At 36.9% G+C, this 15,114-nt stretch overlaps 1 protein-coding gene across 1 annotated transcript in view; it reads right to left on the reverse strand.

Annotated features, from left to right (window-relative positions):
- The window catches only part of SLC24A2 (solute carrier family 24 member 2), a 106,374-nt gene extending 92,736 nt beyond the window's left edge, over nucleotides 1-13,638 (reverse strand). Inside the window, exon 1 of the mRNA XM_059833906.1 lies at nucleotides 12,703-13,638. Coding sequence (XP_059689889.1) covers nucleotides 12,703-13,638 — 936 coding nt within the window. The remainder of the gene's footprint in view (nucleotides 1-12,702) is intronic.
- Nucleotides 13,639-15,114: the final 1,476 nt, after the last annotated feature.

Raw genomic sequence — 15,114 nt, forward strand, 5'->3', positions numbered from 1 at the left:
TTTCCTGTTTAAGTCCAAGGGCACAGAAAGCTGATAAAGCCTGTTTTGCTGGCTCCGAGTCACAAAAAAATTTGCTTTGTTTGTTTGGTAGGGGTGATTTAATACGGAAGGAGAGCAGCTCAGGGGCTTGGAATTATACAGTGGCACAGAGAGACCAGAGAAGCAGCAAGATCATAATTCTCAATGTCCTGACTTTTGGGCTTAATTTCACTTTCATCAAAATCAACAGCAAAACTTGCCATCAACTGCAAACCTACCTTATATTCAGTGTAGTCCTTTCCCACACAGAAAAAAAGAAGCAAATAATTCTTGGAATTATAAAAATTTACAACAACAGGTTTGTTGAAGTCTAATTTCACTTTTTCCCCTATTATTCCTCCTAATATTTTTTTAAGGAGGGACAATAATGTTAATGATGGGACGAATTCTTAAGCAAGAAATCTACTAACATTTAAAACTTTGGCAAAAATGGCTGCTAACAAGATCATGCTTATCAAAATGCTTCAAAAATAGCATGCCACTAAATGAGAGCCTCATATATGGTATCTGGTTTGTTTGCCAGTTTCCATCAAGCCTCATCACTGCTGTGTCTACCACCTTTCTCTCAGACTGCACATGTTCTGCCTTGCCTCAAGACCTTTTTGCCATCAATATGCTGACCAATGTTTTTCTTGCACACAGTAATCCAATCAACCAAGCAGAAATAAACCTTCCTACAGCACACTGTACAATGTTCTATAAGGCTTGAATGTCACAGGTTTCTAAGAAGATTAAATGAATGAGAGAACCACATCTTGACCCTTAAATCCAAAACTGAGGCATGAGTTTGCAATTCAGTCCATGCCTGTTACTGAGCCTGTTGCTGTTATTTTAAGAGGAGAGTCTGTATTTCGTTAGGCATGTCCCCATGTGAGATTATAAACCAACATTTATTTCCCATGGCCCTTAACATGAAAGAAGAGGTTGCATTTTTTTGGATGCTAAATATATATACAATCTATTACATTCTGAATACCCTTACGGAATTGCTTGCAAGCAAACAATGGACAAAGGAAGTTATCCAAATAATTCAATAAGTCATTTCAATACTATATTGAATACTATACTATATATATATACACACACCCAGAGAGAATTTTAAAATACTGATTTTCAATATTGATATTTGCAAATAATTACTAATATATTCCCAAATGCAAGTACTAATATATTTGCAAATAATTAGGGAATGGGTCTGGCCACTTTTCTATTCCTTTGCTTAAGAAGACGTATGCTTTCTGCATAGATACTTTAAGTGAAGAAAGTAATACTTAAATTCATGTCCCACCTTGCTGCACAGTTTCTTGCTTATGTAACAAATTTTAGTTACTGTAATTCCAGCTGTTGGCCTTTCCTCTGAATAAGAAGTGGCCTTTTCTCTGCATGAAATGTCATGTAGTAAAGAATAGTGCCCTGGGCCATTCCCATGATAGAATCAAGTCCTGATTACCTCACTGGAAAGCAAGAAATCATCCCTCTCTAGTGATGCAGACCTCCTGTTCCCATCCCTCTAGAGGCACTGGATAGCAGGAATTACTAATATGATATATTAAGGTATAATAAAATATGTCAATAGCTCAGTACGTCATGTCCTCAGCCTCAGGCAGGAGTGATTTGTTGCTTGGAAGGAATCCAGATTTAAGGAGAAAACACAGACATATTTGTCTGAACAGCTAATCTGGAAAAAACCTATGTGAAATGGGCTGCTCAGAAATTTTAAATATTTGAGTAAGTCTTATGGAAATGGGTACTAGGCAGAGGACAGGTTAAATTATGTAGGAAGCATGCAAATTACCATCCCATGGATCTGCACTTTATCTCATTGACCTTTTATGTGGCCTGCATGGCATCTTTCAGACTCATGATTATGTGTGCAAGCGTGCACATGTATATATAGGTGTGCCTATACACACAGACACAAATGGTAACTGGTTCCAGTACAGACTAAGAACGAGACAATTAAAAGTTTACAAAATCACTTCATTATAACAAGCAGAGTAGGATCCTGAGTGGCAGCAAGTAGCTATTTTATCTCAGAAACTGAACACAAAAACCAATGGCAATATTCCTCCAAAATTTAGTCCATGATCATTCTCTGACTAAATTTTAGAGTAATTTTGCTGTTGGCTTTGAGTGAGAGGAGACTCGGGTATTCTGTCTGTGACTTCTGAAGAGAAACTAACATTGCTGTACCTGTGTCAAAGATACATACTGTCAGAAACTCATTCTGAACTGGAGAACTTAACTGTTTTTCATGGTTTTCAATATAGAGAAGAAGTAATAATCACTTCTTAATCCAAACTTTGCAGAGTATTTCATAATTATTTGTATCACTGCAACATCTAAAAATCCAGGCAAGATGGAGCCTTCAAACAGGGTATGACTCCATCCAGAAACATTCCAAATTATAGCGAAGTGTAGCAAATAAACACAATGAATATTAAGAATAAAGCAGAAAAATAGGAATATTTAAATAGCAATAAAATTACGCAGAAACAAAAAATAGCTGCTAGACAGCATGATGCTTTCAAATTACTTCAGATGACTGCTTTAAAAATGTGTAAGTAACTTCGTAATATGAACTATTTCTAACTACTCCTGGACAAAGCAATTTCTGGATTTCCAAAAATCTATGGTTTTTTCTACTCAAACATACGATTGCCACAAAATATAGCTAAATGATAACTTGGTGATTGTGCCTGATGGCAATAAAAGGGATTTAATTAGTAATTTGATAAAAGCTATTTGATTAATTGAAATTAATTTGAAATTTGATTAAAAGGTTTTAATTTGACAAATTAAACAACAAAATTAACATCTGATTAATCTCAAAAGAGGCCCTCATCCTCTAGTGTTACAAACGCCACAAACTTCAACCTTTTCCCTCGGGCAAAAGCCTACATAACTGGGCAGATCTCAAACAGTACTCTGAAGGTCACCAAACACAGCCTGTGACAGCAGATGTGCCTTTTCCTTAGTGCTCTATATCCACCAGAGCTGTTTTACAGTGATGTGAGAGGGTGAAAAGTTTACACTAGCTGGTTATGTAATAAATGTCACTGGTATTACCACTGACTTTAGACTAGACTTCCAGTGGTAAGCAGTTAAGAGGTGATAAAGCAGGATTAATTCCTGAGGAAAATTTATGATTAATTTGTCAGTGTAGTGTGCAGTACAAATTCCCTGCTATCTTTATTTTTCCTTGAACAAGAAATTATTTTGCACCAATCTATTAATCCCTTAAGTGTGGCACTTCATAGCGGTGTTAATATCATTGCACTCACACCTTTAAGCCTATTCTTACACACTCACCTTAAAAGAAGCCATCCAAGATCATTGCTATTTATGGCTATTCACTTAAAAGAATACAACTTCAGTGATACGGAGGACAGTGGACTAGTAATGGAATAATGCAAAACACAGTAACTGGGCAGTAACTACTCTGAACTGCCCTGATAAAATTGTATCTGCCAGGGACAGTAAAATTACCCAAAGTGAGCCACTGTTGACTAAGGTAGTTATACCACTAGATAAAGCTGCCTTGGAGGCAAAGTGAGCTCTGAACCCTCCACCTACTGTAGAAACAACTACATGATCAACACTTAAAACTCTCATTGCCCTCCCACGCCATGAGGCTCAATTCTACTGCCAGCAAGGCAATGGCTGTTTTTCCAAGACTGCATTTTTTTAATTTCCTCTCTTCAGATAGGAACACATGTAAGCCAACAAACCACCAATGACAGCAAATAGCAACTGTATTTCCCCAAAGTTGCAGGTATTGCCTGCAAAATAATGAAATATATGGTAATGTAGTACAATACATTTGTTGTCAGATGTAATTGGTTTGCCAAAAGTATGCCTTACGGCTGCTATAACAGGATTTTCAGTTTGCCTGCCACAGTGACCTGTGCTTAACAATACAACTGCAAGAATTTCACACACACAAATTTACAACAAAAGCAAGCTAAACCCAAAACATCTGATTTGACTGTTTTCCCAAAAAGTAAAATAGAGCACCAACACTACTATTTTCACTTAGGTCCTAGTATACAAAAGATGCTGCCTTCTACTAGATACATCATTGACTGATACTTGCAAAGATCTATTACTAGATCATACAGAGAAATAAACTATTTCTTTAAATTGCCTCCTGGACATCTATGTGTAATAAATGATCAGCAACTCAGTGCCAGCTCGGATGATGAGGAAAAGACTGATGGCATGCTAACTATATAGAAGGGTAAGCATATATCAGTGTACATAAAATTATATACATGACAAATCATATTATTGTTACAAGGTACTTTGAATGGCATTTATCTTTTTCCACCATGAGCTACTGAGGGGAGGAACTGTGATTTCATACAGTTGTATCACCTAGTGTGATGGAAACCTGCTTATCTTCTCGGTACTTTGGTATGAAAATCAGTAATAGTTAAAACATTTGTGTCTGTGTTAAAACAGAACAATACTGAGTCAAGAGCATTCTATAGAAGGAGTTCTCATTAACAGGCCAAATTTTCAGAATTTTGAAATGCACAGCGAAGTATTACTAAGGTATTTGGTTTGTACTGATAAAGGAAGATAGTGATTTTCAAGATAAGTACATAATGAGGGGTTTTGGATTAAAAATCACAAAACCAGTCACCTTTCTTTTTCTAAACCACCTGTATCTCACCTTATGATGCGTAACAACTAATCTATGCATGACAAATTCATTACCATTATCTGATTTTGCTCTATCTTGTCGTTTCAGCTTCTGAAAAAGCTACCAGTGCCAAAAAAGAATTTGAATCTCTAGGTTATGCCAATAGTACGCTTACTGCTGCAGAGATTAATGGAACCAGCCATTAAGTTAAATAATAAAAAATTATATTTAAATACGAGCCAGCTGAAATACAGTGGAATATGGCTACTTGAGGTTAAGGTGAAAGAAACACCATTCTTTATTCTAAAGAATTAGTAACACCGCACTAGTGATAGCTTGCAGGTTAGGCAAAAATTGTAGATGACTGGGGAGAAATTAAGAAGTCTTATTCTTTATATTAAAGTTTATTTTATAAATAGCAAAAAAGGTTGCTAAATAGATAAGAGATGTCTTAATCAACTGTTATAGGTATTACAGCTGTTTACTTATAATCATCTCTAATACATCTTCCCATCTGTTCTATACCTCATGTATAAAACATTTTTAATACACATTCATCCCACATAGATCTTTTAAAGTGTAAACTTTCAGACTTCCTTTGTCTCTGTATTTCTTTGCTTTGCTGACTAAAATGAGGTTTTGAATTTTGGTCGAAAGGACCAAGGCAAGCTATTTTAATTATGAAATACTGGTACTGTATTGATTGCTGTCTACCAGAAAGCACTTACTGATTTTTTATGTTTGTTGTCTGTACCTAAGGGGTAAAAGGTTAATAAATGTCCAAATCCCACGTTGCCTTACACTATCTTCATAAAATATACAAACGTCCAACCACATGCAACGGAGAATAGGAGCCCAGACCATCCACTTTAGGTTTAGTCCTTCCAAAAGCTTTCTGCACAGAAGGTCGCTAATTTCTATGGTTAAAAAGCCTGGCTTTCAACAAACACCGGATGAGCGTGGGCACATACCTTATTTTTAAGAACTATCCTCACCATTACACTTTTCCACTTCTACATCACTTTTGTTATAGGACTTTCTTCAGTATGAACATACTATCCGTTATGCAGTAACAAATTCAAATTAATGATAATCTCATTCTACATTTACAAAAGCAAAATGCCTGAATACTTGGAAACAATTTCAGAAGGAGAAAGGACCCAAAAGGGGCTGTTTTCTCACCTCTACAGTTGGCAGTGGAAAACTGACTCCTGCTAATAAAACCAACAAAACCCCAGATCATTTAACAGGGCAGAAGCACTTCATCAAACCTAATTTTTTGGCATGTGGCCCTGGCGGTGTACTGCTGGCTGCCTAGGGAGTGCCACCACTCAAAAAGGCGAAAGCCACCCTAAAGACAGTGCCCAAAATATCACTGTACTGCGGCACCCTCGACGCTGCACAAGCACCGCCCTAGGGCAGCTTCTGCCACCCACATCCCACACTTAGAAAAGATAGGTACCTACACCCGCCCTTCAAAAACATGGTGTGGAAGGCTCACTATTGCTTTTTAAAACAAGGCCAGAAAAAGTAGGGGAGTCAGCTGTGCCTTGCCACCCAAAACTTATATATGATGAGCGGGGCACCACATAAAGTGAGCAGTGAATGTGGGAGATCTGTATATAATTGCATAAAAGTTGAGCACTCTCACCACCAGAATCTGAAGTGCTTGTAAAAGCCACTGGATTTTGTTAAATATTAGTCTGGGAGGTAAATCTGGAGAACTAGCTTAGGGAAAAAAGTAGAGGAATATGGGTTGGATGGAAAAGCAGTACCATGCTGCTCCACCTGGGTCTATCATTTCTGACAAGCCTGGAAGCAAAACTATGGCATGTGAAGATCTCCTCTGTTTAAAAGTGAAGCTCCTTCAGAGTTTAAGTACCCCCAAGCAGGCAGATATTTTGAGGTCTGGTATACTGATTTGGGGATTGAAATTCCATCTACAGCCTCCTGTAGTTCCCACATCCTGTTGAGGATCCGGAACAAAGTACCCAAAACTGAGGTAACAGAAGACTTCATTTATGAAATCTCCAGACTTTGGGACTGCATATTCCTCTCTTTGTACAGCTTCTAGCACAATGAATCATGTCTGGAGTTCTCCTGAAATAAAGCATGGTGAACATTTGCCAACACAGCTGGTTTTGTGCAGCCTCTAAGAAGTATCATATGACTTCTTTTTAATTACATATGCTTTTTATTTTTAAATATATTGATGGATATGCTGTCCCATTGCTGTTAATTAAAAGTAGCACAGTGTTAGACTTCCTTTTCCCAGCACAATTAGCAAGGATTGCTTAGTGAATCTTAGTGGAAGGCCATAATTTAAGAGCATTTAATCTACACTGCATTTCCATGCTGTCATTTTCTGCTCATTACCAGGGTACATACATACAAAACCAAGAGACTCCAGTGTTGAAAACCACTGTGATCATTGCTTTGCAGTCAATAAATTACTGAGAGGTGCTGAAATAAACTGAGAATAGTATCCATTTCACTGTACTAATGGTTGCATATATAAAGTATCAGCCTTTGGGTATGTCAGTAATAGCCCTAAATTGAATCAACAATGCTAAATACGCAAGGCAATTTAACTAACAGTTACTGCTACTGGAGTAGCATTAAGTTAACACAGAAGTAACTCGGAAGTTTTTGAGATAATAACAGCAGATAAAACATAACACTATACCAGGCCTTCATCAAAACAAAACATGGTACAAGGACAGTGATGATGCTCATGTTCCAAACACATACTTAAAATGCAACCATCTTGCATACATTGGTATGCAAGATCCAGATACTCATAGCTCTATATCCACACACACACTTGCACAAGTAGACCAACTGTGAAATGTCTGTAGAATAAGACTCCAATCTCCATATGAACTATGAAACAATGCTTTAAAATATCTTTTAGTGCTGGTGAGAGAAGAAAGGCTATTCTACAGATACAGTTACAGTTACTGCGTCTGTGGAGTCAACATTAAGACGACTTGAAAAAGAATTGTTTAGGAGTTCAAACCAACGACAAACTCAAACCTTTTGCAGATTCCAGTTTTTCCTGTACGCATGCAGGTAAACAAACACGTTAGATGATACATTATAACAGTGACTGCGCATGTGGAGTGTTAATACAGCCACCAAGTAGAGAAGTACCTAAAAATACTGTTAACAACCTTTCCTTTAGAATGCAAATACTACCATTAAATACAATGTGGGAACACTTGAGATGAGTGTAGATCGTAAAATATCACACACAAGCTATTCAAGTTTCTTAAGACAATAAAATTGGTAATAAAATAATGTCCAAGTGTTGGTAAAAATAGCTCATTTTCCAAATGCAGTTCTCTGCAAATGTAGAAAAACTGTAACTGTCTTGTATATACCATAAGCTATTTATCTAAAATGGTACTGTCAGTGAAACAGATGCATAATATCCCTGTGCCACCCACATTCCGTTCTCCTAGTTGCCAAACAGAACTGTTTTGAGTTATTTACTGAGTGATCAGATTGAAGTATTTCTGCAATGATGTCCATGCTACATAAATGAAAAGTACTTAAAAACTGAATGAAATTTCACATGATGTTTTATCGTGATCTAACATATTCAACATGCCGTCACCAGTACAGACTGTGAAGAAAAGACTGAAACCTTAGCAGAAAGTCAAAAAAGTCTTATTTTTAAGAACATTGAACATCAGCTTTTCCCATTTTCCTCTTCCTGTCCATTATACTCTATTTCAAGCTTCTGTTTTTAAACATCTTCACTCAGCTGAGGAAGACGTAGAATTAATATCAAAGTTTCCTCCTCAGTCCTAAAAAATCATCTGTTCTTTGCAGGATAACTACATAAAACCTAAAAATCAAGCCACAGAATAAGTTAGGCTGGAAGGGACTTTTGTCAGTATCTGGTGGTGGGATCACGCTACCTACTGTAGGGCACATTCAGGGAAGCTCACAGGGCTCGGTGTCACTTGTCAGGAACCCATTTTGATCTGCAGATGCCATATGCCACCCTACATTGTAGAACTTAGTCATCTGGTTTTTATTCTGTCTTTTCATGCTGTCTTGCTTTTTCACCTTTCCTCGTTCTTTCCATCCTTGTCACAGTGATCTCTGGAGTTCATTAGTATCAGACTGCCATCAGGCTTCCTTGAGGGTGAGACAGGGCATGAGACCATCCACAGTTCAAACAGGACTTCACCAATGCACCACATGAACTCTAAATGCTTGTAGTCTGTTCTCATCAGTGTCACCAAATTGTTGCCAAAATTCAAGTTATCAGATTTTCTCAACCTATTCCCTTTAAGAACCCAGACTGTATTTGTTTGAAAGTTTGTGAAGAAAAATAGTGAGCACAATGAAATTCATATCAAGTACTCTGTCTGTATCTGCATTTGTGCAAGTAACTGACACACTAAAGAAAATGAGATCAGAAAAAGTAGTGAAGTTTGAATAGTCACAGTTTTCTAGTACAAAAAAGTGCTTTAATTCTTAAGAACAGGGAAGAGAGAAAGGAATCTAAAAGACATCTAGAGATAGCTACGCATTCTAGCAACACAATGAATACATCTAGAGCAAATGACAGCTAAGCAGAAAAATAATTTTGTACCCGAGACCTTTTTCTCATGGGAAATACTGTCCTTCTTGAAAATGTAAAACTTTCTTCAACCTTTCAAGATGACTGATAATAGAAGTACTGAAATTAACATTAAAAAACCATTTTAGTATCTCAAGAGGTTTTTAATCTGATCAGATTTTTACTCTTTGATACTTGTTTGCTAATAAGCCACCTAACCCTTCAACTGTCCAGCTTTATGATGCCTTATTTAGACCTCTCAACTTTGTTGAGCTGCTTTCAGATTACAACACAAAGTCTTAAAGATAAATACCAGAGGCACATTTTTTTAGCAGAACACTTGCCAGTTTGGCAACAGCAGAACCAACAACAGATAGGCAGAAGGACTATTGGTTAGAGGAAAAAGAACTTTCTACACACTCGTGAAATAAAGTTCTTTCAAGACACTCTAACCCACCAATTCCAGAGAGCTGCCTAGCAATTCTCTGCCATAATGGGGGGGGAAAAAAAAGAGTGAAAAAGTTTCCATTAGAAAAAAACGAGATCACAAATTCTGCATTTGATATACTAATTCAATTATATACAATTTTATTTTGCATTGACATAGCACATTCTTGATGACTGGAAGCAATCTAGGCTAACAGCTAACATTGTTGAAATGAAGCATCGTTCACCACCAAAAGCCAAGATTATCACTTCTGCAACACTTACAATCCCCACTGGTTAGGAAATAAGCACCCATGTGCATTGCACTTACTACTAGGCACCAGATCTCAGACAACAAAAACATTTTACCCTTTGCTTTAGGCAATAACTTTCAAGCTGAAAATCCTAGGCATTTCTATCAGGCTTGGGACTATATGTCATAGTTTTTCATTTTTCTTTTTTTTTAAATTTATCTAAAAAACAACAAAACCAATTATCTAATAACAGTAAATAAATGAACACATAACTTCAGTGAGATTCCTTCCAAAGAACATAATCTGTGACATCCTTGCTATCAGAAAATCAGTTCATTCATCCTGCTAAATACTGTTCAGCTAAGCAGTAAAATAATTCATAATGAGTTATAATTTCAAAGTGCTAGCTGAATATTCAAAACCTGTCTTTAAAGCATAGGTCATAGAAGAAATACATGGCCTGATACCTTCAGAAGCTATTTTCCCCAGGAAGCAGAAAATATGCATTAGCTAAATTGCAACAAAGTTAGAGCATCTCCTTCACCCCCCTCTACCCCTCAATGATATAATTTTAATTAACTTCAAGTTAATTCATGAAAAATATCTCCATGAAACATATGATGCAAAGTTGATGTTTCTAGGAGAAGTAGCCAATTTTCTGTTTTTTTCATCCCTATCTGAATACTGGGCACCTATAATATGAATAAACTCTGAGAAAAAGTAATTAATGTATCAAACAATAAATGAGTGCTTCTAAAGGTATCTTTCTAAAATCAAGTCCATCTAGAGTACTTTAAACATTTATTATGTTCAATATGGCTCGCAAATGATTTATTCTTCTATCCAGTTGAAAATAATTGAGCGCTTACCATGGTTTATAGCTACTTTACCCCACCCTATAGCATGGACAACCCAAGGCAGTTGCTTTTCATATTGACTATTGTTTAAGACCAGTTATAGATTCACCTCTCCTTCAAATCCAGTTTATGGACAGATGAAGGTGCATTAAAGAGTTGCTTCATATACCATAGTATCTTCCTACCATCACACACATTTAACACAAACTGCCAAAGTACTTACAATGCACTGTGAAATAGTACATTATTTAGAAAGCAACTAACATAGTTAAAGATGCCCTTCATTCATTAGGGCAAATACTTTATTGGTGTTAACGCTTGTTTCAATTTACTTACAAAATCCCAATTACGCATTCTGAGAAAGATGAAGATAAGCATGCTGATTTTGGAAAAGGAATGGAACAAAAGGAAAATACAAAAGTACAAGTAAGTATATAGGTGCTAAACTTGGTTAGAAAAATCAAAAATATGAGAATTTTCTGGTTTTATTTTTGGTGGACTTTTTTGTGGCTTGTTCTAAAACTGAAAGCACCTGTCCGTACTGCTAAAATACCAATCTACCTCTTCAAAGTTAGGCATATAAGCAGAACCATCCGTTATCTATGAGTTGCAGGCAGGTAGACCCTCTCTATAGTTACATGTGCTCCATCTCTCTATCCTCCTGTTTATACGCCTGTACACCTATATCAGTCAATTGTGTCTCTTCTGAACTACTGATACAGGGCTGTTAAACAAACAAAACAAAACAGTGAACAGTTCCCTGATACTCTGAATAATTACTGGATAGTAAAACCTTATCTGATGAATAACCCTATTGTCATATAAAACCAGGCACTTCAATTTTAGTATTAAACATCCAATTAACATACTGTTGTGTAGGGGCAGCTGGGAAGGTGAGGGAGGCTGGGAGGGGATTCGCCTGCTGCCCCGAGCATTGACATTGGAATAGGCTGCCCAGGGAAGTGGTGGAGTCACCATCACCAGAGGTGTTCAAGGTATGTGTGGATGAGGTGTTGTGGGACATGGTTTAATGGGCATGGTGGTGTTTGTTGCTTGATGGTTGGACTTGATGATCTTACAGGTCTTTTCCAACCATAGTGATTCTGTGATACTGCTACATACGTAAGTATTTATGGGTTCAGCTTCATAAGTCCCTTAAATATAACCTGCTTTAAGAAGAGAGCTGTTTAAAAGATGATAATAATTGCTGAAGACCAACTGAGCCCTCTGTGCATAAATTCCCTTCTCTACTTGTGGCCAGGTATTAGGCCAAAAATTAGTTTGTTTAGTTGCAAATACTGTGAATGGGAAACCATCCTGCTTAAACAGAGGACCTCTGCCTTTTGCCATTGTGGTCACCGTTTTTCCAGAGATTTTTTCATATAATTGCCACTAATTACAACTGGAAATTAGTACTGTATATCAGCCTCAGTAGATGATAACCATGTATAAAAATACCTTTGTACACTGTTCTGAGTGATTTGCTTTTTTTGAGGAAAAAAGTGCATTAGAAGTCTTTAAAAAGCCAAATTTTGTCAGAAGATCCTCCCCAGATATTGTTACTGCTTAATCCAAAAGCTTAGGGCAAAAAATAGTAGCTATAGCTCAGACCTCATCAATGTGCCAAAATGCTAAGTAAAGGTTTAAATCTTTTTGCTGGCATTGTTTCTTGCTTTCTTGTAATTAGGATCATTCTAGAGCTAAAAGCTATTGATTTACTAGAAGGCTACCTCATGTTATATATTTTCAAACCTATTCGACTGATTAAACAAAAAGACCTTTTAGCAAAACATGGAACTTTTTTATATTGCTTACTGTACTATATTAGTATCCTTATGATATAGAAGGGCTCAGCACTTACAAGGACATTATTACATATATGCTGATTAAAAATTGACCAACCTTTCCTTCAGCGTCTGCTGTTGTTACCTTCTCAACCTTGTTCCTGTTTAAAAATTTCTTCACCCATTCTTCTACTTGAACATTGAACTTCATGAAAGTCACATAGCAAAAATATGCTGTCAGGAGTGTTAAGCTTTCCCACCACATGATCAAATTATCCAGAAAAAAGATGATCAGCAAGATCAAGTCAATGATGTAAAAGGACACATCTCGAAACAGTGGCCACCAAGTAAGGTTCAAGATCTCTCTAGAAAATAAAGCACACATTCCAATAACAAATAGGATATTGAACACGGCAGATCCCACTATTGTACCAATGCCGACATTGCTGTGGGATATAAACACTCCTATTAAAGAAGTGAAGAGTTCTGGGGCTGACCCACCAGCAGCCATGAAGGTTGCCCCTGCCACATCATCAGATATGGTCAGTTTTTCAGTGATGACAGTCAAGGAAGGAACAAAGAATTCATCGCAGACTATGGCTAAGGCTATAAACATGTAAATCATTCCAATTACATGGAGGATGACTGCTCCCTTTCGCCTCTCCTCAAGAGAGAAAAGGTCCTCAGGGTATTCTCCCTTGGCATCATCACCTGTTGCATTGTCGTGCTCAGCTCCATATTTCATAGAAGCGTGCTGGTCTGGACTGACGTTTTCATTCTGTTCTGTGAAATCCAACAGAGTTCTTTGGTGCCCACGCACCAGCTTTTGGCTATCTAGGCTGCTGGCCAACGCCATGCTATGTGGTTCCATCTTGAAAAAGGCACCAACTGAAAGAGAGAAAATACTAATGGCCACTACACTGACAAGAAGCCCTATAATTCTTATCAGTCTCAGTTTTTTCCTAACATTCTGGTGCCGTCTGCAACTGAACAGTGGTTCCTCCAAACACCACTCCTCCAAGACACCAGCAACAGTTTTTTTCTGAAGAGCCATTTTGTGTTCTGTGTGAGATGCTGAGGGAGTCAGATGGATTGTTCCTTCATACTTTTCTCCAGCTTTGAAGTTAGAAGTGCTTTAAGAGTTTTCCCAGAATCAAGTACTTTTACTCTTCATAGGAAGTATTTTCTTCATTCGTCTTGAAAGGACAAACAGGTATTATTAACATTAGTGAAACAGCATGTGATTAGAAGCTTCTAAAAAGCATTTTACAGTCTGGGTTAAATTTAGAATTTAAAGCAGAATTATTTATTACAAACTGTAACATAAAACCCTGTCACATACCATCAGACACAGCAACGATATGTTTGCTTCAGCAGTAACCCTGCGGTTAACAGTCTATCAATACTCAGATAATTTTATGCCTCTCATATGCCTCTGAGCCACTGCTCTCTTCAGTTGCTGACAAAAAATCCTACTGGAAGGTAAAAACTGCCCCCAAATGTTGCGTAAAAATGAAGAAACTACTATTTTAATGGATACACCAAAGATTACTACCTTCTGTAATTACTTTCCACCATGATCATGTAACATCCAAATCACAAACGTAGGGGCAATAACGTATGAAAAAGCAATCAAAGTGCTAACAAGCATCTCATCAGACCTTTAGGAAGCTGAGGTGGCATTAACTGAAATGTTATGCGTGCATAGAGCAACAGTCATTGATATGTAGGTAAAACGTTGGAACACGATCAAGATGAGTATCTAACACATCCACAGTTTCTTTAATTCCTCTGCAAAATCGACTCCAGTTTACACAGACAACTCAGCTTGCTTCTGATCAGATGCAGGACACTAGCTTGGACTAGCTAAGACAAAATTTTCATTCACCTCTGGTTTTGTTTTTGTTTATGTCACATATTCAACTATAAATGTAGGAAGTTACTAAGAATACCTATGTGGTAAGTATCTTTTAAAAGTGCTCCTCTTACAGATCCTGAAGAAAATAGTTTAAATTTACACAAGAGTTGATCCTGAAACAAATGAAACGGTGAGAAATTAAACTATGTGAGAAGGACTATTCAAGTATGCCAGAGCTGAGCATATTAGACCAAGAGCACTTTTAAAACAGGAAAAAACCCACTAAATAATAACAGGTGCTTTGGTTACTGAATTTGAAGAACATATGTAATGTAGAAATTAGTTACATATGCATTATGCATAGTAAGTTGCATTTTATATGACACAAAATATAAAATACTTTCTAAATAAAATCGATTATTAATCCTTACTATTACAGTCAAAAAATACTTTGTTACACCACTTAGTCAAGTTATTTCTAGTAATAGCTGAATACCGAACAATCTATTAATCGGAAAAATATTGATTTTGTATTCTCAAATACAGAATTACAGCTATTACATGCCATTATTTACATAAAAGTTATTAAGTCACATGCAGTTTCTCCCGATTTTTACGAACACCTTCCATACTAAGAAGACGTCATACCGACATACTCCACCTGCAAGACGC

The sequence above is a fragment of the Gavia stellata genome, chromosome Z (assembly GCF_030936135.1).
Source record: "Gavia stellata isolate bGavSte3 chromosome Z, bGavSte3.hap2, whole genome shotgun sequence".
Taxonomy (NCBI): domain Eukaryota; kingdom Metazoa; phylum Chordata; class Aves; order Gaviiformes; family Gaviidae; genus Gavia; species Gavia stellata.